Here is a 22,088-nt window from a genome sequence, read left to right on the forward strand (position 1 = left end):
TGTATCCTTTTTTTTAAAATATTTTATTTATTTATTTGACAGAGATAGAGACAACCAGCGAGAGAGGGAACACAAGCAGGGGGAGTGGGAGAGGAAGAAGCAGGCTCATAGCAGAGGAGCCTGATGTGGGGCTCGATCCCATAACGCCGGGATCACGCCCTGAGCCAAAGGCAGACGCTTAACCGCTGTGCCACCCAGGCGCCCCTATATACTGTATTCTTACAATAAAATAAGCTAGAGAAAAGAAAATATTTTTTTAATTAAGAAAAGTATAAGGAAAAGAAAATACATTTATAGTACTGTACTGAATTTATTTTAAAAATGCACATATAAGTGGACCTCCACAGCTCAAATCCTGTGTTGTTCAAGGGTCAACTATATTTGCTATGGCCTATATTAAAAGACTAGAAGGACATATATATATCAAACTATTAATAGTAGTTATCTTCTAGGCTGGGGAAGGTGAGATTATAGGGATACACTCACATTATAGATATTTAAAAATTATTTACAATGATCACAAGTTATCAAAAAATAGGTTAAAAATTTTTTTAAAACACATGATTATTATAAATAATTTCTACAACAGAGAAAAACATAAAGTTTTTTTTTAAGTACTATATTCCTACCACCCCAAAATAACCACTGTTAACATTTTGGTACATGACTTTCCAGATTTTTAATGCATGCATACATATAGAAATGTATGTTATTTGTAATAAATGAAATCATAGAAAGATGTATTTTAAAAAGATAAAAACTTTTTCCAAACCTCCTCTCCAATTCCACCTCCCAAAGATAACCAATATTAAGAGTCTAGTGTATACCCTCCCACTCTTTTCTTCAATATCATAGAAACATGTACAAACACATACACACACACACACACAGAATTTGTATATTTTACAAATATGTGATCATAGAAAACATTATATCAACTTTACATGCACTTTGTCATTCAGTCTTCACGGTAGACTCATAGGTAGAAACTACCATTCAATTATAGCAGAAGGTCCTTAAGTCCATCTGGTTTTTCCAGAAGGCTCCAGAAAGCCATTGGAGTTTTAAACCGACATGCTCAGATCCCTCTGATGTCAGGGTAGGCAGGATACAGACCAGATATCAGAGGGCTGCTGTGGTCCAGAGAAGAAATACAGGTAGGGGGAGCTGGACTAAGATGGCGGGGGTGTGAAGGCGGGCAGATTTGAGACATGGTTTCCGGGTGAAATGGCCAGAATTTAAGACTGTTTGGGGTGACTATAATGTTCAGTGTTGAGCCAATGGGTGACGAAGTTGTTCCCAGGCTCCACCCTCTTCCACCGCCTGAAACGGAAAGCCAACGAGGGACTGGGGCTGTTTAGCGTTCTAGAACATTCCATCTCTAGGAGGCCCTTGCCTGGCGTGGGACAAGCCATTATAGAGGGGGGCAGGACTTCCTGTACTTCATTACAAGTACTTCACATTCTTGATTCTAAGTCTTTTCTAACCACTCCTGTTGTTTCCCGCCTTCAACGACTTTCAGAAATGTAGCGGTTCTCATATGTCCTGGAATTGGGAGGAACCGTCCTCACAAATTCCCTCCCACCCCCACTGTCTCTGGAAGTTGGAACAGTCCTAGAGTAAAAGCCTCGAGGGTTGGCCCCCAGACTTCCTTTTTCCCCCGGAGTCCTTGGAGGGAAAGTTGCGCTCTTTCTTTGGGCTTAGTCGGTAGGCATGGTTAGCCGGCACCCTATCTGGCCGTAGCTTTAGAGGTGAGGTTTGGTGGGAGATATACTAAGGTAGGACAGGCCAGTCAGGGGATCTTTAAGAGGGTCTGAGGGGGGAGGGGGCAGGGCAAGCAGATGGGAGGAGAGTAGGGTTGGCGTGTTTGGGCTGGGGTGCGGAGCTGGGAGGTAAGGGGGGCGGGGGGGGGGGACTCGAGGGAGGTGGGACTCGAGGGAGGTGGGGAGCGGGCAAGGGGCAGGAGGCGGGGGAAGCGGGGGGGGGGGGGAAGGTGGCGGGGGAAGTGGGCAGCGAGGGGGCGGGGGAGATGGGGGAAGGGGGGGGCCCCGCAGAGTGAACAACTGGTTGATTCACCCCACAGGGACAACCAAATCCCTAAGGTGCTCAGTCGTCATGTCCTTGAAACCTAACGACCCCAGTGGTGGGTTCCAGCACAGCAATGTCATAGCCTTCATCAATGAGAAGATGGCTGGGCATAAGAAAGGCCCTGAGTTCTACCTCGAGAATATATCCCTGTCCTGGGAGGAGGTAGAGAACAAACTCAGGGCCATCCTGGAGGACAGTGCAGTGCCCAGCGAGGCTAAAGATGCCTGTGCCTGGAGCAGCCTGGCCCTGGGCATGCATTTCGCCTGCAGGCAGAGCCAGTTACACAAGCACAGGGTACAGTGGCTGCACGATTTTGCCAAACTGCATAAGTCCGCTGCACAGACCTTGGCCTCAGACCTAAAGGAGCTCACAGTGCAGCAGGAGATGGAGCGCAAGGAGGCAGCCTTCCGGCTGCGGCAGACACAAGCACACCTGGCAGAGATGCAGAAGGAACGGGACCTCCTGAAATGGAAGCTTTTCCAGGTTGTAAGATTATCTCTACTTGATCCCCACCCCATCTCCCTGCCTTGTCCCCAGAATGGGTTTCAACCCTGCCCTCTTCTCTCCAACAGCTGGGGTCTACTGGGGAGCAGGGCCAGGCCTCAGAGGAGCCAGGCCTGGCCACTGCCAGTGGGGTTGGGACAGAAGGAGCACACGAGAAGGTAGAGGAGTCCCAAGCTGCTGCTACTTCTACTACTGCTGCTGGTGCCACAGGAAGCAGAAGAAAAAGACAGAAGGATGTGTTGGGCGCAGAAGCCACAAAGGAGCTGGGCAGAGGCCTCGTGCACCTGGTCGGAGCTGTGGAGCGGAAAAATTACGCCACTGGTGGGCAGAGGGAGGGATATCTCAGGTTAGTGGAAACAGTCATGTTTTATTTCTCTGGGACCCTCAAGCCTGGGTCCAGAGTCACACCATCACCCCTTCCTGTCCAGCTCCCTCCCTCATTCACATACTCCTACTCATGCCCCTCATCCCCCTCCCCACCTGCACCCACACCATCCCCACCAGCAGCAACATTTACAGCAAAAGCTCCATCTCTGACATCTCCCAACAGGAAGCCCTCTGATGTTAACTCACGGTCAGATGGGGGGTCCCAGGGAACAGACCCTCAAGAATCCCAGAGAGACAGGAGAGACTCCGAACCCCATCAGCAGAGAAGACCTCCCATATTTCGCAGGCCTGGGGATTGGGACTGCCCCTGGTGTAAAGCTGTGAATTTTTCACGGAGAGAAATTTGCTTCCGCTGTGGGAGGGGAATCTGGCAGCAAAGCCCTCAGTAAATTTAGAAATGTGAAATAGAACAAAAACATACACCAATGGGAAATCAATTTTCAAGGTGGGGGGGAGGTGAGGGAGGGAACTGGGTGGAGTGGGGGGAGGGGATGAGTGGGAGAATGGGACTAAGGGAGTGGGAGGGAGGTGGGGTAGGAAGTGGGGAGGGTGTAGATTGAGAGAGACATGTTTTGATTGACCCCCTTTGTGTTCCAGAGCATTAGCATTCCACACCCCAGAAGCACTATAGCTTCTGTTTGTATGTGTTTTCCTCCCCAACCCTAGCATCTGGTGGACCTGAGCAGCCACGTATACAACAACCCACCCCTCTCCCTACCTAGGCTGTATATGATTGGAGCAGGAGTGGTCACCTGACCCATCCTGAGCCAAACAGGTCTCACACTAGAGAATCTGAACAGAGAGGCAGATTCCATAGTCATGGTGGTGTTGGGTAAGGAAACAGTGGGTCATTTGGAGTTGGGGCCATGGTCAGAGTCATGAAAGCTGAGGCCACAGCCAAAGCCTGGTCCTGGCTGTCAGGGAGCAGAACTGTGTGCTTTATAGAAGCCAAATGTCTTTTAGAGGATGCCAGAATGAGGTCCCAGGGAGCAGGTAAGGCACAGAGAAGCAGCACAGGAGTTGATCCTGCAACTCCAGAGATGGAGATAGTGGTGGCATGACCACTTTTCCACTCTCTGCAATTGCACAATTGTGAAAACCCAATTTGCATAGATCCCCATTTCTTTAAGCTAACTTGAGTGTGTTCCCGTTCTGGGCAACCAGGTTATTTCCAAGTCAGAAATTGGCACCAGGAATGCAGTTACAACCCATATATTGTCAAAGAAAACATCAGAACTTGGCTGGGGAGGAGTATCAGAAGAGTTATGGGTATAGTGAGGACTCCTGAATCCCAATAGTCCCCAGGAATGAACAGACAGGAAACTTGTTCATGTCTTGATCAAGTTATATCATGAGAAACGATCAAAACCGCTGGGCTTACAACACAGCAGAGATTTGCCACCCCTAAGAAAATCTTTTAGGTCTACAAACAGGAGACAGCAGTGCCAGTTGCTGACAAGGGCTGCTATGGCTGTCTAGCTCCACAACAGGAGAACCCTCCCCAATCCCAGTGGCAGAACTGGAAACTCCTGCCACTGCCAAAGAGGTGAGTCAGTAACTGATAGTGCCACAGACCAAAGTGTGGTGCCATCCTGAGGGATTCTCTCTCCCAACCCACCACCAGAATAATAGTGGGAGGGGGAATCTGGCTACAGAGCCCTCAGTGAATTCATGAATGTGAAATAAAACCTATCCCAAAGGGAAATCAATTTCCAGAGGGAGGGGGTAAACTGGGAAAAGGGGAGGGGAGAGGATGGTCTGTGTCTCCTTTCTCATGACTGTGAGTGGTATTGAGGGAAGCTAAATGTATGGTTTAGCCCACAGATGGAAGGATGGTGAGGTGTCACACCTGGACCATAGTAAGGCAATTAGAGGAGCCCTGGATATTACCCAGGGACTCTACTGACCTAGAGCCTGAAGGTGTCATGGCCCTGGGACATCTCTACATCAGCTGGCTGTGACTCTGGGCTGTCTCCTATTGGGGCAGGTGTGGACAACCATCAGGGTTGGAGGCCAGATCCCTCACCTGCATTTTCAGAAATATCTCTGGGCTCGTTTATATCTTTCTAGGGCACTCTTGACACTTGAGAGTGAATAATTCTTTGTGGCAGGGGGCTGTCCAGTACACTGTAGGATGTTTAGCAGAATCCTTGGCCCCTACCCCTTAGGTGCCTCACTCTACCCCCTAGCTGTGACAACCAAAAATGTCTCCAGACATTGCCACACGTCCACTGGAGAGCAAAACTGCCACTGTTTGGGAACCATGGAGGCAAGGAGGTCCTTAGGAGTAGTTAGAACAGGAGCAAGAGAGTTTCAAGGAGAGCATTCTCTGCAGTGCTTGGGGCTGCAGGGGAGGCCCTAAGATAGGAGGTGGAAAGTGTTCATTGGGTCTGGTATCCACTTTTGACCTTTGAGCAGATCTGGGCTGGGGAAGGGCAGAAGCCAAACCACAAGGACTGGGGAGTAAATAGGAAGCCAGGAAGTGCAGTCAGGGGGAGTTCTTCAAGCACTTCTGGCTGTGAAGGGAAGAAGTGGGGTAGGATACAGGGCAGAGGGGGTTCTTTGGAATATGGAAGAAACTTGAACCATGGGGAAGGAGACAGCTGAAGAAAGCCTAAACACACACAATGTGTAAAAGAAGGAGATAGACCCTACATACTGAGGCATGTCCATTGTACTATTATTCAAAGGAAAAAAATGACAGCCAGTTTTGTGTGTGTGTGAAACAAAACCCCCCCAAAGTTCTGTAACTCTGCATGTGTATGATATGTATATTATAGATTTATGTGTGCCTTATGTTATAGTTTGGTGTTTGAAAAAGCATAGAAAAAGGTCTAGAAAGACATTTAGCAAACAAGGTATTACCTAGGGGAGGGTAAGATCAGGGTCAGGGGATGGTAAGCAGGAGGTGGGGTGTTGGGGCTACAAAGTGGGGTGGGGTCTGGGACAGTAGGGTGGAAGGCTTTTAGATCGTTATGTATTTCTGTGTTGTGTAAAATGAAATAATTAAATGCTTACAAAAAGACAAAAAAAAAGAGTGAATTTACTGGCTTGGGTAGGATTGGAAAGGCCGCCTCTTCCTCTGGGACAGGAGGGAAGGAGAACAGACACTGATCTGTGCAGTGAAGAGTTTGGAAACAAGGGGGCTTGTGCCTGTGTGCTCCTGATGTGGACTGACAAGCTGACAAGACACCTGAGAGTGAGCAAGAAATGAAGGTTCGGGCGGGGGTGGGAAGCTTCTAAGCAATGGTACTTCGGGAAATAACTTCGGGGGATGGGGGTGAGACATGGAAGGAGAGAAAAGGATCATTGAGCTGCACGGAGTGGGATAGGACCCAACAAAACCAAGGAGGACGAAAGTGGGAATCTGGAAGGAGAAAGTGGTAGGTCCAGGAGGGGTACCAGACACAAATCTCTTAGATGTTTTAATCTGCCACCTACTCCTGCAGCAAAAATAGCACATATAAAAGGGGAAATAGCTGGAGGGGCTGGCAGGGATCTGTGCCTGACTCTACCCCTTCTAGGTTCATAGAATATCTTACCATTTGCTGTTCTGCTATGGAGAAGCTGAGCACTAGTTATATTTTGTGTTCAGGTCTGATCAGTGCAATTTCTAGCAACCCCGTCTTTACCTTGCAAATACTTAAGTGTTTAAAGCAAAGTTCAACTTACTTCAGGTCTTTGATTTTACAGTATGGATTACGCAGTGCTTGGCAGAGCAAGTGTAGCTGAGACACTGGCAAATTGCACAGCTGGAAGGACCTAAAAGAGATGAAAAAGCAAAAATAATTTAAAACAAAATTTTAAGTTAAACGGCTGATTTTGGCTTCTGTCACCATACTAGTATTCATTTACCTCTTCCAAAATCCTTAAGAGGTATTACTCCATTTTGCAGATAAGGAAATTAAGGCACAAAAAAAGTTAAGATATTTGCCTAAAGTCACATAGGCAAGAACAGAACAGAGGTCAGCACTCAGGTCTGACTTCAAAGCCCAACCCATGTTACTGTGTGCCAGGTACAAAGGTAAGCACTTTACATATAAAAATCATCTTATCTGGTGCTCAACATGATGGATATTTTAATCACCATTTTGCAGATGCTCAGAGAAGCCAAGTGACTTTCCAAGCTATCTTTCTAATGTAACTATTTCTCGGCTGTCAGTACTAATAGAAGAATTGACAATAATTGAAAAGTAGAAAAGTTCATATGGTACTTTTATTTTTAATTATTTTTTATAAATTTTTAAAGGTTTATTTATTTGACAGAGAGATAGTAAGCACAAGTAGGGGAAGCAGCAGGCAGGGGGAGAGTGAGAAGCAGGCTCCCCGCTCAGATGCGGAGTTCCATCCCAGGACCCTGGGATCATGATCTGAGCCGAAGGCAGACTGCTTAATGACTGAGCCACCCAGTTTTTGAGGAACACCCAAAGAAAACAAAAACACTAATTCAAAAATATATATGCACCTGTATATTTAGAGCAGTATTATTTACAACAGCCACATTATGGAAGCAACCCAAGTGTCCACTGATGGATGGATAAAGAAGATGTGGCAAATATATATAATGGAATATTACTCAGCCATAAAAAAGAATGACATCTTGCCATTTTGCAACAAGATGGATGGGCCTAGAGGGTATTATGCTAAGTGAATGCAATAAGAGAAGGACAAATAACCGCACAATTTCACTCATATGTGGAATTTAAGAAATAAAACAAAAGAACAAACAAAAAAAGACAAAAACAGACTCAAATATAACAAATTGGTGGTTGTCAGAGGGGAGGTGGGTGGAGGATTGGTGAAATAGATAAAGGGGATTAAGAGTACACTTAACAAGCACTGAGAAATATATACAATTATTGGATCACTATACAGTACACCTGAAACTCATATAACACTATGTTGTTTATACAACAAAAAAACAACTAAAAAAGTTCAATAATAAATTCTCAGTCAATACACTTATGAAAGGAATATTTTGGGTTAAATTTTGAAGAAACTTTAAGCCCTCTGATAAAGGCAATAGGGTTAAGACAGGGACTCCGTTTAAGGCTGATTTTCTGGAAATCTAGAATGAACCAGAAGCCCTTTTTTGTTTCCAACAGTGTTTAAAAATTCTCAGTGTGGGGCGCCTGGGTGGCACAGCGGTTAAGCGTCTGCCTTCGGCTCAGGGCGTGATCCCGGCATTATGGGATCGAGCCCCACATCAGGCTCCTCTACTATGAGCCTGCTTCTTCCTCTCCCACTCCCCCTGCTTGTGTTCCCTCTCTCGCTGGCTGTCTCTATCTCTGTCAAATAAATAAATAAAATCTTTAAAAAAAATTCTCAGTGTATTTGTCCATTATTTTACTTTATAATATACATCTGGATTGAAACTGTCATGAATTTTGTCAAGAGACTAGCCAAGGCCCTTGGTAATTCTAAATCCATGTAACTTCTCCTACCCCTTCCACTCTAATCCCAAACACAACTCTTGCTGCACTTCCCTTCCCCCTCCCGCTTCCCTCAAACATACATACCCCATGCTCATTTCTATCTCTATGCTACTGCCCAATAAGGAAATACAACTATCAGAGAAAAGACTTGGGTTAACTCACTCCCCAAGTAGAGATTTCTGCCTACTCTCTTCTTCTCAAGGTCCCCTACCCCTCAGCTGGTCCCACAACTAAAGAATTGCAATGTCCCTTTTTTTCGAAAGAGAGAGCTCACAAGTGGGGGGGGACAGAGGGAAAGAAAGAGAATCTTAAGCAGTCTCCATACTCAGCACAGAGCCCAACGTGGGGCTTGATCTCACAACCCTGAGATCATGACCTAAGCGGAAATCAAGAGTCAGACACTTAACCAACTGAGTCGCCCAGGCACCCCAGCAATGTCCACCGTAACCCAAATACTGAGAACAGACTTATGACCAGTGGCGTTTTGTAGATAACACAGGTATAAATCTTCTTGGCTGCTTTAGTCAATAAGTCATTAGAACTCTGTTTTTAGTATACAGAATCTGTATTATTTAAGTGGTTTACCTAAGCCTCTTTGAACCCTTTGTAAAGGTGCAAGCTCTGGACCCTTTGTGAAGGAGCAAGCTTGATAGAAAAAGCCTAGGTTTTACGGCAATATACAGAGGAGTGCAGTTCTGACCCTTACTAATCTGGAGCTCTTTGAGGTCTCAATGATGAAGTATATGTAGAGGGGAGTGATGACCAATTCAATGTTAAGTTCACCACCTTTTCTAGAATAGGCATCAATACCAAAATAGCAGAGTCCTCCATGATAATCTTGATGACTTACATGCTCTTAACGCTTTATAAGTATAGAACACATTCACAGAGTGACAGTGAAGACTAATAGACACACACACTTCTAGTGGCTAGCACACTGCCTGGCACATAGTAAGTGCTCAGAAATGTTAACTTTCCCTCATTGTCTACCTAGGCTAGCGTTCAGTACGTGATAGATATTCAGTAAATCCTTACTGGGTTCATGGACATAAAATACGGAAAGTAGAGAGGATTCATTTTATTTATCAACAATGCTAAAAATGGTCATGTGCCTGAATACTTGAAATAAACAAGAATGCCCATTGTTTCTGAAGGCCAAAACATTGGAGAAAAGACATTAATATACTCACTGATTAAGTGTCAAGGCTGGTGGAATGAATGTGGAGGCTTGCTCTTCCTCCTCAAATCCAAGTAGGTGCTGACACTTCAGAGACACTGACAGCTGACTGTGACTGCTTTTTATACAGAATGACATAGCCAGAATGTCCATTTTTGTATAGGTAGGTTGAAGCAATATAATTGACTGTAAATCATCAATTATCCTTTTTGCATATTCTTCTTCCTGAATCTCATACAAACAGTGAAACAAGTCCGTTGGCTCAATCTGTAACCTAGAAGATTTATCCTTTATTTCTTTCTCCGTCCACTTCAATAACTCCTCTTGAAGTCCTGGAGAGACTCTTCTTCCAAAAGTAGTTTCCACAGCCTTTCCCTTTCCTTTATGTAAGAGGCCAAATAAGAACTGAATCGTTAGTGATGAAAACCCTTTCCCATATTGTTGGAATATTTCTTGCCACATTTTCCCCACTTGATCAAAAAACATCCAGCTGCTGTGATTCTTCAGGGTATAGAACACAGCAGTCAAGAACTCTTGGAAACTGAAGTGAAGGAAAGTGTAGACATTGACACCTTCAGTTTTTTTCAAAAAGTGATTTAGGAAAGTGCAATTGATATCATATACTTCTATCCCATGTCTCCTGAGGTCACTGACTTCAAACAGGACCTGGTGGTTCTGCAGTCCCTCTGCAGCCAAAGAGCAAAGGCCCCACAGGCAACTTTGTCCCTTCCACACTGAGATGCCTGTAAGGGTTTTGAGGCACTTGGAAAAGTAGAACAGATACACATCAGTCATGGTCTGAAGTGACCTCATAACAGTCCTGTCACCATCTCCCTGTGACTGCAGGACACTGCAGATCATCCAGGAGATGATGGGAAGAGAGGACATAATGTCAAGGCATTTTGTCGCAGCTCATAAAAGACCCCCATTGCCGCATCAGCACCTGAAAACTGACTCAAGAAATATGCTCTCTTTTCAGCCTCTGTAAACCATACAATCTCTGCCTGGATAGGTTGTTTTAACAGAGAGTGGAGCTTCTTCATGGCTGTAGGCCGGGCAGTTATCAGCAGGGAAGATTCGGGGAACAGTTTTTTCCACACAAAACTACATAAGAGGGTCTCTACTGGCTTCTTCTCCTGGGGATTAGCACTAAGATCCTCTTCCTGGTTACCTACAAGATACTGAAGCTCAGGAAATCCATCAAGAATGAACAGAAGCTTCTCTGGATATACAAGAATAATGTCCAGGATTGGTCCATCTATATCTTGAAAAGTGTTAATGATCAGGTCGGCAGCACTAAGGTTAGCAATATGGCTTATTTCTCTGCAGTTTACATAGATGAGATAGTCAAACCTGCCTCAACTGACCATTCCTGCTGCCCAGTCAAACATGAACTTGTGCACTACAGTGGTTTTCCCAATCCCCGCACATCCCTGAAGCACCACAGTTTGGGAGGAGCTGGAGCCCTCTTCACTGGGATCAAATACATGTTCCATATCAATAAAATGATCTTGTTGAGGAATCCCACACGGTGTCTTTTCAGATATACCATGTTCTTTTACAACAAGCAGTCGTGACTCTATATGTTTGCCATGGTGATAACATTTATGGACTCCTATGTTTAGGTATTTTTCTTTTAGATGTTTTCTAAATATTTCCCGGTAATCTAATGAGGTGACACCAAGAGTTAGTAATCGCAGAATCCTAGACAACAATACAAACAACGATAACTCATACACCCTCTCCACTCAGACATCTTAAGGGGTCCTCCAATTTTACATGTCTAAACCTGAGCTCTTGATTTCTACATGGCTGCCCCCCTCAAAAAAGAAAAAAAAAACCTCCAGGCATCTCATCTCAGTTCATTGGTGCCACCAAGTTGCTCAGAAAAATGTTAGGAGTCATTCTTTATTTTTCTTCTCTTGAATCCTCCACATCCAATCAATTAGCAAGGCCTATTATTTATAACTCCAAAATAAGCCTCCAATTCATTTATTTATCACTACATCCTCAAATACCACCCAAGTACAAGGTACTAGCAACTCCTTCCTGGACTGCTGAAAGAGCCTCCTACCCGTCTGCCCTAGCTTGTCTACGGCTCCCCTCCACACAGCAGCCAACATGATCTGCTAAAAATACCAATTACATCATGTGACTGCCGTGCCCCAAACCTTTCAAGGGCTTTTCATTGCACTTCATATAAAATCTAAAACTCTTACCTTATCTTACAAGGTGTACCGTGAATCATTCTCCTTCTCAGACCCTACACTCAAGCCACATTAGCCTGCTTTCAGTTTCTCACAAATGCCATGTTCTTTCCCACTTCAGGGCCTTTCTACTAGCTATTCTCTCTGCCTGGAACACTCTTCCTGCTCTTCTCATGGAGAGCTTTTTTTCATCCTTCAGATCTCAACTTCAGCATTACTTCCTTGGAGAGTACTTGCTTGACCACTCAATTTAAAGCAGATCCTCTCTTATTCCCTTTCCCGGCACCCTGTTTTCTCTTTATAGCTCTTACCACAATATGTAGTTGTCTTGTTTATTTTTTCACTATCTGTCTTTCCCACTAAACAATAATCTACATGAAGACAGGGACCTTATTTTTATTCTTTGCCATAATACCTTAAGTACCTAGCATGGTGCCTGGCACGTAGACACTCAATAAGTAATTATTGAATATGGCTATAAATGCTTTTGAATTAAAAGCAAGTCACTTATTACTGCCTATTCTATGCCAGACACTTTATTAGGCTCCTTATATACATTTCTGATTTAATTCTTACCCTAATCCCATAAAGTAAGTATTATCCACGTTTTATAGTTGAGGACATTGAAATTTATAACCAGGATTATGAGTTCATGGGTGTACAATCTGTGCATGGGTCTCATGCTCAGAAGGATCCATTGGTGTAATGCTCTGCTGTTGCTATCCTGAAATTCTGAATACTTTTGAATAAGGGGTCCTGCCTTTTCATTTTGCACCACAGCCCACCAATTATGTAGCCAGTCCTGCTTATTGCATTAGATAACTTGTCCAAGGTTCAACAGCTAGTAAGTGGAAGAGACTTAATTAAGATTAAGGTTTGTCTAAAGCCATGGTCTATATGCTTAAATACCATACTACATAGCTTTTCACTTTCTGCAACTAGAAAAAAATAATCCAAGGAGTCAGTTATCAAGTTCAAACTTTTGTTAAGTGAATGTCTAGGCTAGCATTTCCCAAATAAGCGTTCCTTGGAACTCTATTTTGCAAGATATTAATAAGAGAGCTGTGGAAAAGATGTCCAGTGGTCAAATAAGTTAAGGGGAATGCACCCTTTGTCTCCTTTTAGAGTTTCTCAATGCATGTTAGCATGTGAAAGGATCCGAAATGGCCTAGCCTACAGTAAAAAAGGAAAAAAAAAGGCTGTTTAACTTGGTTTAATGCAGCATTTTCTGGTCTTAAATGCCTACAGAGCCCTTTCCTAAGAGCAAGTTACTACCTCCTGGACAACAGTGCTCTGTAGAACTGCTTGGGGAATGCTGATCTAGGTAAGTGTGGGCAAACTTCCTCTGTAAAATTCTGTAAAGAGTTTAGGCTTTTGGGTCTCTGTTGCAGTTATTCAACTCTGCCATCTTAGCTTGAAGATAGCCATAGACAATATGTAAATGAGTGGGCATGGCTGGTTCAAGTAAAACTTTATTTACAAAAACAGGCCCCTGGCTTGATTTGGCCCACCAGCTGTAACTTGTTGGCCTCAGTTTAGATCACTCTAGAAGCAGACAGGTCTGTTCTAGTCATAACATTCTGTACCACCAGCAGTGGTCCTGCTAGTATTCAAATACCTACTCTATAAGATATAAAAGTCCTATTTGTTATGACAGCTTGGAGTTTCATAGATATTACCAAAAAAGAAATCAATGGTTGCTGTCCAATGAATATGGGGGAAGAGGTGGGAATGGAATGCATGCAGATGAGAAGCCATGTTTATAGGAGGCACTTTTCACAAAACTAAAGGAGAGTAAAAGAGAGAAAACATCTACCTGTGAGCTCCTTCCATGAATATGGAGCCTGAGAATTTGAAGCAGCTGTGGGAGAAAAGAGTTGGGATTCAGAGTAACACAAATACCTTCATATCAAAACACAAAATATACAGAAATTTAGCCACACTGTTACAGACATTCATGCTGTTCCCCAGACAGAAATACAAGGAAGAAAGTCACCTCACATCTATTCCAACTCACCCACAAAATTATTCTATAACTAATGTGAGACCTTCACACACATATATTTAGGGTATAAACATTTGCATTTTATGCTCTGTAAGGAAAACTTTAGGCATTAACGTGAAGGAGCATACACGATTTGAAGTGACTGTTTCTGGTATTTTGCTTTCCACTGAGCATTAGCCTATTGCTTCTGTTGGAGCTTCTGTTGAGCTTAACTTGTTAATGAGAAATAAGGCACAGCTGATGTTAGTGTGACAGATATATACTATGACCTACAATTTGAATACATATACACTTACACTCAACCCAAACAGTTACATATATAGGTATATAGATAGAAATACACAAATGCAGGCACACATGCATGCATACACACGTGCGCATACACACACACACACAGCCTCCATATTTCTATAGGTTTTTAGTACTTGCACACCTTTAAAAGCAAGAGTGAGACTTATACTTGGGAGAAGGTGTGACTAGGTGGATAGGAGGAAGCAGAGTTTGGAGAGGCAGAGATTAGAATGTCACAGAAATGGGCTGGGAAGTAAGTAGTCTGTTGAAGATAACCGGTTTCTATTCCCCATAACTAAATATTCCTTGGAGCTCAGGAATCAGCCACAAGGGGAAGGACTCCAGCAATCTTCACTCTTTGCTCTTTTGTGCTGTCTCCCATGAAAATCTGTGGTTACAGTAAAGGGAGAGACTTGAGAGTCTTTTAGGATTAGAAATGCTTTGGGGATCATGAAAAACAGTAGAAACCACAGTTGCCTCTTCCCTTTTCTTTTTCCTCACTTCGGAAAACACAAAAATTATGGAGACACTTTCAAGAGATTATTAATGGGTAAATACTGTATCCATGTAATATCTCAATATATACACACCTATACACATGCAATACCATGTTAAAGATTCAAAAAAAATTCCCAAAGCCCATGAGGAGAAGTAGGAGAAAAAGAATGAACAGGATTATCTAGATTATGCCCTCTCTTACCTCATTCAGTTACTCACCTTTCTGTTCAGACAATAAACTCCAAGTACAAGCAGGTTCCATATCTTTTCTTTTCTTTTGACTGTTCATCCTGGCAAATCAAGAAGACTGTAATCCAAAACAGAAATGATGACTGAAAGGCCTAGTGGAAGCTCAAAGTAAAAGGGAACTCAAGAAAGACTACTCAAGGCATTACAGAGATGGGGAAGAAAGAAAGCCCAATAATCAGGTAGATTGCTAGGGTGAGACTATGGGATCACATGAAGATAGATCAAAACCAACAGTCTTTAACTTGAAGAGAAAAACCAAAAGAGGGTAGAATGTCTGTAAACTTTCGAACGGTACAAATATGGGAAATGTGAAACTGGGCTCTGAATTGGGTTACTAAAGGAAGCACAGGATTTAGACAGTACACCTCTAATGTCTAGGGTCAAGATAAAAAAGAATGACTGTGTCTTTCCACAACATATTTTCAGTGCCATTAATAAAGAATTCTAAGACCATAGATTAGAATACTGTGGTATAAGAGAAACAGTCTACAGTGTTAGGAGACATAGGCCCTAGTTCCATTTCTATAGCTATGGACCTATGGACCTTGAGTAAGATTCTTCTACTTTCTGGGTCTGTTTTATTATTTTTATAATGACTGAGGGGATGTTAGCCCAGGTTTCTTTCCAGGTTGAACGCTGTAAGATCAGTGGTTCTCAGTCTCAACTGCACATTAAAATCACCTTCATACCACCCTCCAGAATTTTTTTTTTTGCACTATTACTTATCACTTTCTAACACACTTGGTAATTTTCTTATGTATAAATGCTTATTGTTCATTTTTATTCTTTCCCACCTAAATTGAATTATTGGCCCCAATTCTCAGCCTCTCCCATGAACTTTGCAAGTCCACACAACAGAAGTGAGGCTTTTTTTCCCCCACCTCTTGTCCTTGAGCTCAGCCTTGAGACTTGCTTTGGCTAATGAAATATACACAGATGTGACCCAAGCAGGGGCTTGAAATATGCTTGCACAGTTGGACATGTTCCCTCTTGTGATTCTACCACTGGCATGAGATGAGTCATGAAAGACACAAGTGCCAGCTAGTCCAGTGGTCTGAGGAGAAATGCATGAAGCAGAGCCACACCAGTTTACTCACTGTCCTGAAGCAATTAAAGTAGTCACTCCAACCTAAATCGGTTGCACGACAAAGTCCTGCTTAATCAGCTGAATTTTGGCTGGGCTCCAGAAATGTGAGAATAAGTGCTTAATAAGTTCTTAGTTTTTCATGCTACTAAGATTTTATAATTATTGCTACGTATCATTGTGACAATAGCTAACTGATACATCTTGCTAGAAAGTAAATGCCTAGAAAATGTATGGTATACAGAAGACATTAAATGTTTACTGAATAACCTGGATGAATGAATAAAAGCTTTTTTAAAAAAAAATCCAAGGCCTAGTCTGCATTCCTGATAAATTAAATCAGAATCTTTGATGATGAAGTTTGCCATCAATTTTTTTTTAAGCTCCCCAAGTGAGTCTAATACTCAGCCAGGGAAGAGAGCTACTGTTCTAAGATTCGGTTATTTTTGATAGAGGAGAGTGTATTGGTGAGGCACACTGGCTTTGGAATCAAACAGAAGTGTTCAAGCCCTGACTCTACCACTTACTATGTGACAACCATTAAATTAACGTCTCTAAATCTCAGACTCCTCGACTGTTAAATAGGAATAACAACAGTACTTTCCTTATAAGGTTATTATGAACATTAAATGAGATAATGCATATAAAGTCTTCAATACACTATGTGGTACAGAGCAGAGGTTCAAATGATCCTAAACCATAGCTAATATTAGCATTGCTATACCATTGATATGGAGTAGAAATGTCTTTGAACTCACGTAGACCTTACTTAAATTCCATTTCCACTGCTTTCTAGCAATATGTTGAGTAAATTGCTTAAACTCTGAGACTACAGTAGCCCATCTGTAAAATATGGTGATAATAACAACTTCATTAATGTGTTGTGAGGATTAAATAAGACGACATACATAAAACATTTAGCACAGGACCAAATGCAATATAAATAAATATGAGAGGGAAAATAAGCTGGCATTTATTATAACTGACAGAAAGAAGTTACATTCCATTAAAATCTCCACATAACAACTTCATTCTTAAGAGATGGAATGCTCCCAGCACAGTGTTATAGTCCCATGCCCTGGGCTCTTTTCCCAATTACTAGGAACATCACGCCCTCCAAAACAAAGAAACAATCTTCCAGTTACAAATTGCTCTAGTAAGTGTCCTGGCCCTCAGGTAATGATGCTGGAGGGATGCATGGCCACTTACTCTCTTCCTGGGAAATTTCAGCCATGCACATTATTTCAATCATCCTTAAAACCTCTAATTATCCCAGTCTAGCCCTCTACTCTGCAATCTACATTTATACATCTGAAGGCTTATTCAACATCTCCACTTGGATATTGACCTCCATCTTTTTCTTACCTCCTTTGGTAGCTTTTATTTCATTTGTCCAGCATTCTTTCACTGATCTGTGTTCTGATAAGAAACCCTATCCCTCTTAGTGGAATAATCAGATTCTCTGTGCCTGAATTTAAAAGCCTGGGTGGAAACTTATAAGGACTGAGGTTCTGCTACCCAAATACTCCAAGCCTCCTTAGCTCTGGACCTCCTTGAGGACTTATTTTTCAGCATTTCCTTTGGTTTTGATTAAACTACAGTAGTCTTCCAAAAATCCCTATTTTTGCCTAAGTTACTCAGAACCAAGTTCTACTGCCTGCAGCTAAAAAACCCTGACACAGGAATTATACCAGAGAGTGAATTATGATCAACAGGTTTTGGGGGGAATTGTGGTAGTATTTTATAACTGGTTATTAGATTGAGTAAAAGGCTGTGAGAGTCCAGGATAGGAAAGCAGTATCCATCATACTAGGATCTCCATTAGAACATATCACATCTTTAATGCAAAGTAGTATAAGATGCCCTCTCCAAGAGGACAAATCAAAGTAAGATATCTCCTCTGGACAGCTGAATTACAAAAGGGTAAAATGGTGCTTCTTTCTCTGGGCTAGGATAGCTCCAAACTAGGGAACACAAGTTAGAGAGCAGGATATGGGCTAATTTGAGTCCCCATTTAGACACTTGGCTTGTGTACCTTTCAGCCAACAAACTACACAACTTTTCATGGTGATTCTACATGGTATGCATGCTGCCAAAAATAGGAGAGAAATGCTACAAATTTAAACACTGAATCTCACCTCCAGGCCTAAAATGAGATTCTGTGCTTTTTAAAAAAATGATATTTAATTCACACATCATAAAATTCACCCTTTTTAAGTATACAATTCAATGCTTTGTAGTATCATCACAAAGTTTTGCAGCCATCACTATCTAATCCCAGAACATTTTCATCACACCAAAAAGACACTGTGCCCATTAAGCAACATTCCCCTTTCTCCCCACCCCACATTCCCTAGCAACCACAACTCTACTTTCTGTCTCTAAGGATGTGCCTATTCTGGACATTTCATATAAACAGAATAATATAAAAATGGTCTCCTGTGCCTGGCTTCTTTCACTTAGCATAATGTTTTCAAGGTTCATCCATGTTATAGCATGTATCACTACTTCATTTCTATTTATAACTGAATAATAATCTATTTCACATTCACTAGTATGGCTATAACTTTAAAAATGGAAAATAGCAAGGATGTGGAGAAACTAGAACCCTCATATATTGCTCACAGGAATATAAAATGGTGCAGCCACTGTGGAAAAGTTTGGCAGGACCTCAGTAAGTTAAACATACAATTACCATATGATCTGGCAATTCCACTCCAGGTATATATCCAAAAGAATTGAAAACAGGTATTTAAACAAAAATTTGCACAAGGATACTCATAGCAGCACTATACACAATAGCAGAAAAGTGAAAACAACCCTAATGTCCATCGACTGATGAACCAATAAACAAAATGTGGTATATACTTACAATGAAATATTATTCAGCCATAATAAGGGACAAGGTATTGTTATATGATACAAAATGGATGAACCCTGAAAACATTATGCTAAGTGAAAGAAGCCAGACACAAAAGGCCACGTATTGCATGATTCCACTTATATGAAATGTAGAGAAAAGGCAAATTCATAGACACAGAAAGTACATTTAGCAGTTGCTAGGTATTGAGAGAAAGGAGGAATTGGACTGCTAATGATTACAGGATTTCTGCCTGGGGTGCTGGAAATATTCGGGAACTAGGTGGTGGTGATGGTTGCACAGCACTGTAAATATACTAGAAATCACTAAACTGTACACTTTAAAAGCGTGCATTTTATAGTACATAATTAAAACCAATATCAATTAAATAAAATCAATAAACCAAACTTATTGTGGCAATCATTTTGTAATGTATACATATATCAAATCATTATGTTGTATGCCTAAACCTAATACAATATTTTAAGTCAATTTTATCTCAGTTAACAAAAAGAATCAATTGTAAAAGTAGAAAAATTAAAAAATGCAATTACAATAGTCTTTAGTTTAAAATCCAATCTGTCTGATATGAGAATTGCTACCCCAGCTTTCTTTTAAGGTCCATTGGCGTGAAAGATGGTATTCCATCCCTTTACTTTCAGTCTGAATGTATCTTTAGGTTCAAAATGAGTCTCTTGTAGATAGCAAATGGATGGGTCATGTCTTTTTATCCAATCTGCAACCCTATGGTGTTTTATGGGAGCATTTAGGCCATTCACATTGAGACTGATTATTGAGAGATGTGATTTTAATGATGCCATGTTACCAGTAAAGTCTTTGTTTCTACAGATTGTGACTTTCTGTTCTGTATCACTCTTGGGGCCTTTTTACTTTTATAGAACCCCCCTTAATATCTCCTGTAGGGCTGGTTTCGTGGTTACGAAATTGGTCAATGACTGGTGATTCTGGAAGGTCTTTATTTCTCTCTCCATCAATTCTGATTGACAGCCTTGCTGGATAAAGGATCCTTGGCTGCATGTTTTTCTCTGAAAGAGCTTTAAAAATGCCCCCCCCAACCCTTTCTCTCATTCCAGGTCTGTGTAGACAGGTCTCACGTAATTCTGATACCTTTGCTTTGGTACGTGAGAAATTTCTTTGCCCTGGACGCTTTCAATACTGTATCCTTGGATCTAATATTTGCGAAATGCACTATGACGTGACGTGGTGTAGGTTTGTCATGGTTGAGCTTGGGAGGGGTCCTCTCTGCCTCTTGGACACGAATGTTTGTTTCCCTTGCTAGATTAGGGAAGTTTTCAGCTACAATTTGTTCAAATATCTCTTCTAGACCTCTGTTTTTCTCCACCCCCTCGGGGATGCCCATGATTCTGACATTGGAATGTTTCATTGAGTCAGTAATCTCCTGTAACCTACATTCATGAGCGTGGATTTTTTTGAGTCCAGATTCTATTTTAGCTTTCTCTTCTACTAACCCATCCTCCAATTCGCTGATACGTGCTTCTGCCTCATTCACGCGGGCCGTCAGAGCCTCTAGTTTTGACTGCATTTGGCTCATAGAATTTTTAATTTCTGCCAGATTCGCTCTCATTTCCACTCTTAGAGATTCTATATTCTCATTAACATTTTCGTTAATACTTTTTTCAAGTCGACACATCATCTTGACCATTGTTACTCTGAATTCCATTTCTGATAATTTGGTTATATCCATATCCATTAGTTCTGTGGCAGAGGCCACAGACTCACTGTCTTTTCTTTGCTGAGGGGGGGGCTTCTCCTTCTTGTCATTCTGATGAGGAGAGGTTGCGGGGTTGTCCAGAGCCCAAATTATTGACCGGGACCCAGGCCATGCGCCCTTGTTTTATATGGATCTTAGGGATGTGGGCTTCTTGATTTTTCAGCCTGCCTTCTGGGGGAGGGGCCTGCTGCACCGATACTCAGGCAACCCTGTTTGGGTAGAGTCTCCCTGTCCCCTGCGAGGCGGGATGGGGATGGGCACACTGTGAGCCGGTATTTCCAGGCTTTTGTTCTCTGGCGGCTTTCCCTGGCGGTTTGCTGTGCCTCTTCTGTGAGTCAGAGCAGCAGTGGCCGAATCTCAGCCTCTGTCTAAAGACTATAGTTAGAGACACAGAAGGGCACTATGTTATTCTTAAAGGATGTATCCAACAAGTGGATATGACAATTATAAATACATATGCCTCCAACAGGGGAGCAGCAAGATACACAAGCCAACTCTTAACCACAATAAAGAGACAAATAGATAAAAATATACTAATAGTAGGGGACCTCAACACTCCACTATCAGCAATAGACAGATCACCTAAGCAAGAAATCAGCAAAGAAACAAGAGCTTTGAATGCCATACTTGACAAGTTGGACCTCATAGATATATATAGAACACTACACCCCAAAACCAAAGAATACTCATTCTATTCTAATGCCCATGGAACATTCTCAAGAATAGACCATGTTCTGGGTCACAAAACAGGTCTCAACCGATACCAAAAGACTGAAATTATACCCTGCATATTCTCAGACCACAACGCTCTGAAATTAGAACTCAACCACAAGGAAAAATTTGGAAGAAACTCAAACACTAGGAGACTAAGAACCATCTTGCTCAGGAATGATTCGATAAACCAGGAAATCAAAAATCAATTTAAACAATTTATGGAGATCAACGAGAATGAAAACACAACGGTCCAAAACCTATGGGATACTGCAAAGGCAGCCCTAAGGGGGAAATACATAGCCATCCAAGCCTCACTCAAAAGAATAGAAAAATCTAAAATGCAGTTTTTATATTCTCACCTCAAGAAGCTGGAACAGCAACAGAGGGACAGGCCTAATCCACGCAAAAGGAAGAAGCTGACCAAGATTAGAGCAGAAATCAATGAATTAGAAACCAGGAGTACAGTAGAGCAGATCAACAGAACTAGAAGCTGGTTCTTTGAGAGAATTAATAAAATTGACAGACCACTGGCAAGACTTATCCAAAAGAATAGAGAAAGGACCCAAATTAATAAAATTATGAATGAAAAAGGAGAGGTCACGACCAACACGAATGAAATTGGAAGGATTATTAGAAACTTTATCAACAGCTTTATGCCAATAAATTAAGCAATCTGGAAGAGATGGAGGCCTTCCTGGAAACCTCTAAACTACCAAGACTGAAACAGGAAGAAATTGATTTCTTAAACAGGCCAATTAATTATGAAGACATTGAGTCAGTGATAAACAACCTTCCAAATAACAAAACTCCAGGCCCGGATGGTTTTCCTGAGGAAT

General features: G+C 42.0%; 2 protein-coding genes across 3 annotated transcripts in view; one reads left to right on the plus strand and one right to left on the minus strand.

Moving 5' to 3' along the window:
• The window catches only part of LOC123793853 (NACHT, LRR and PYD domains-containing protein 12-like), a 33,340-nt gene extending 18,339 nt beyond the window's left edge, over positions 1 to 15,001 (minus strand). Inside the window, 5 exon segments of the mRNA XM_087859542.1 lie at positions 6,652 to 6,741; positions 9,605 to 10,490; positions 10,493 to 11,257; positions 13,615 to 13,659; positions 14,812 to 15,001. Of these exon segments, the coding sequence (XP_087715668.1) occupies positions 6,652 to 6,741; positions 9,605 to 10,490; positions 10,493 to 11,257; positions 13,615 to 13,659; positions 14,812 to 14,881 (1,856 nt within the window). The 5' untranslated portion in view covers positions 14,882 to 15,001.
• TEX13B (testis expressed 13B) lies at positions 2,083 to 3,440 on the plus strand. 2 transcript variants are annotated; one of them, XM_087859613.1, is made up of 2 exons: positions 2,083 to 2,574; positions 2,661 to 3,440. In XM_087859613.1, the coding sequence occupies exons 1-2, from the start codon at positions 2,116 to 2,118 to the stop codon at positions 3,366 to 3,368; spliced, it is 1,167 nt and encodes a 388-aa protein (XP_087715739.1). In that variant the 5' UTR covers positions 2,083 to 2,115; the 3' UTR covers positions 3,369 to 3,440. The 2 variants fall into 2 exon arrangements, with proteins under 2 accessions (XP_087715739.1, XP_087715740.1); XM_087859614.1 differs by having other exon boundaries at positions 2,083 to 2,571.
• Positions 15,002 to 22,088: the final 7,087 nt, after the last annotated feature.

The sequence above is a fragment of the Ursus americanus genome, chromosome X (genome assembly GCF_024610735.1).
Source record: "Ursus americanus isolate L20-20 chromosome X, mUrsAme1.1.p, whole genome shotgun sequence".
NCBI lineage: Eukaryota > Metazoa > Chordata > Mammalia > Carnivora > Ursidae > Ursus > Ursus americanus.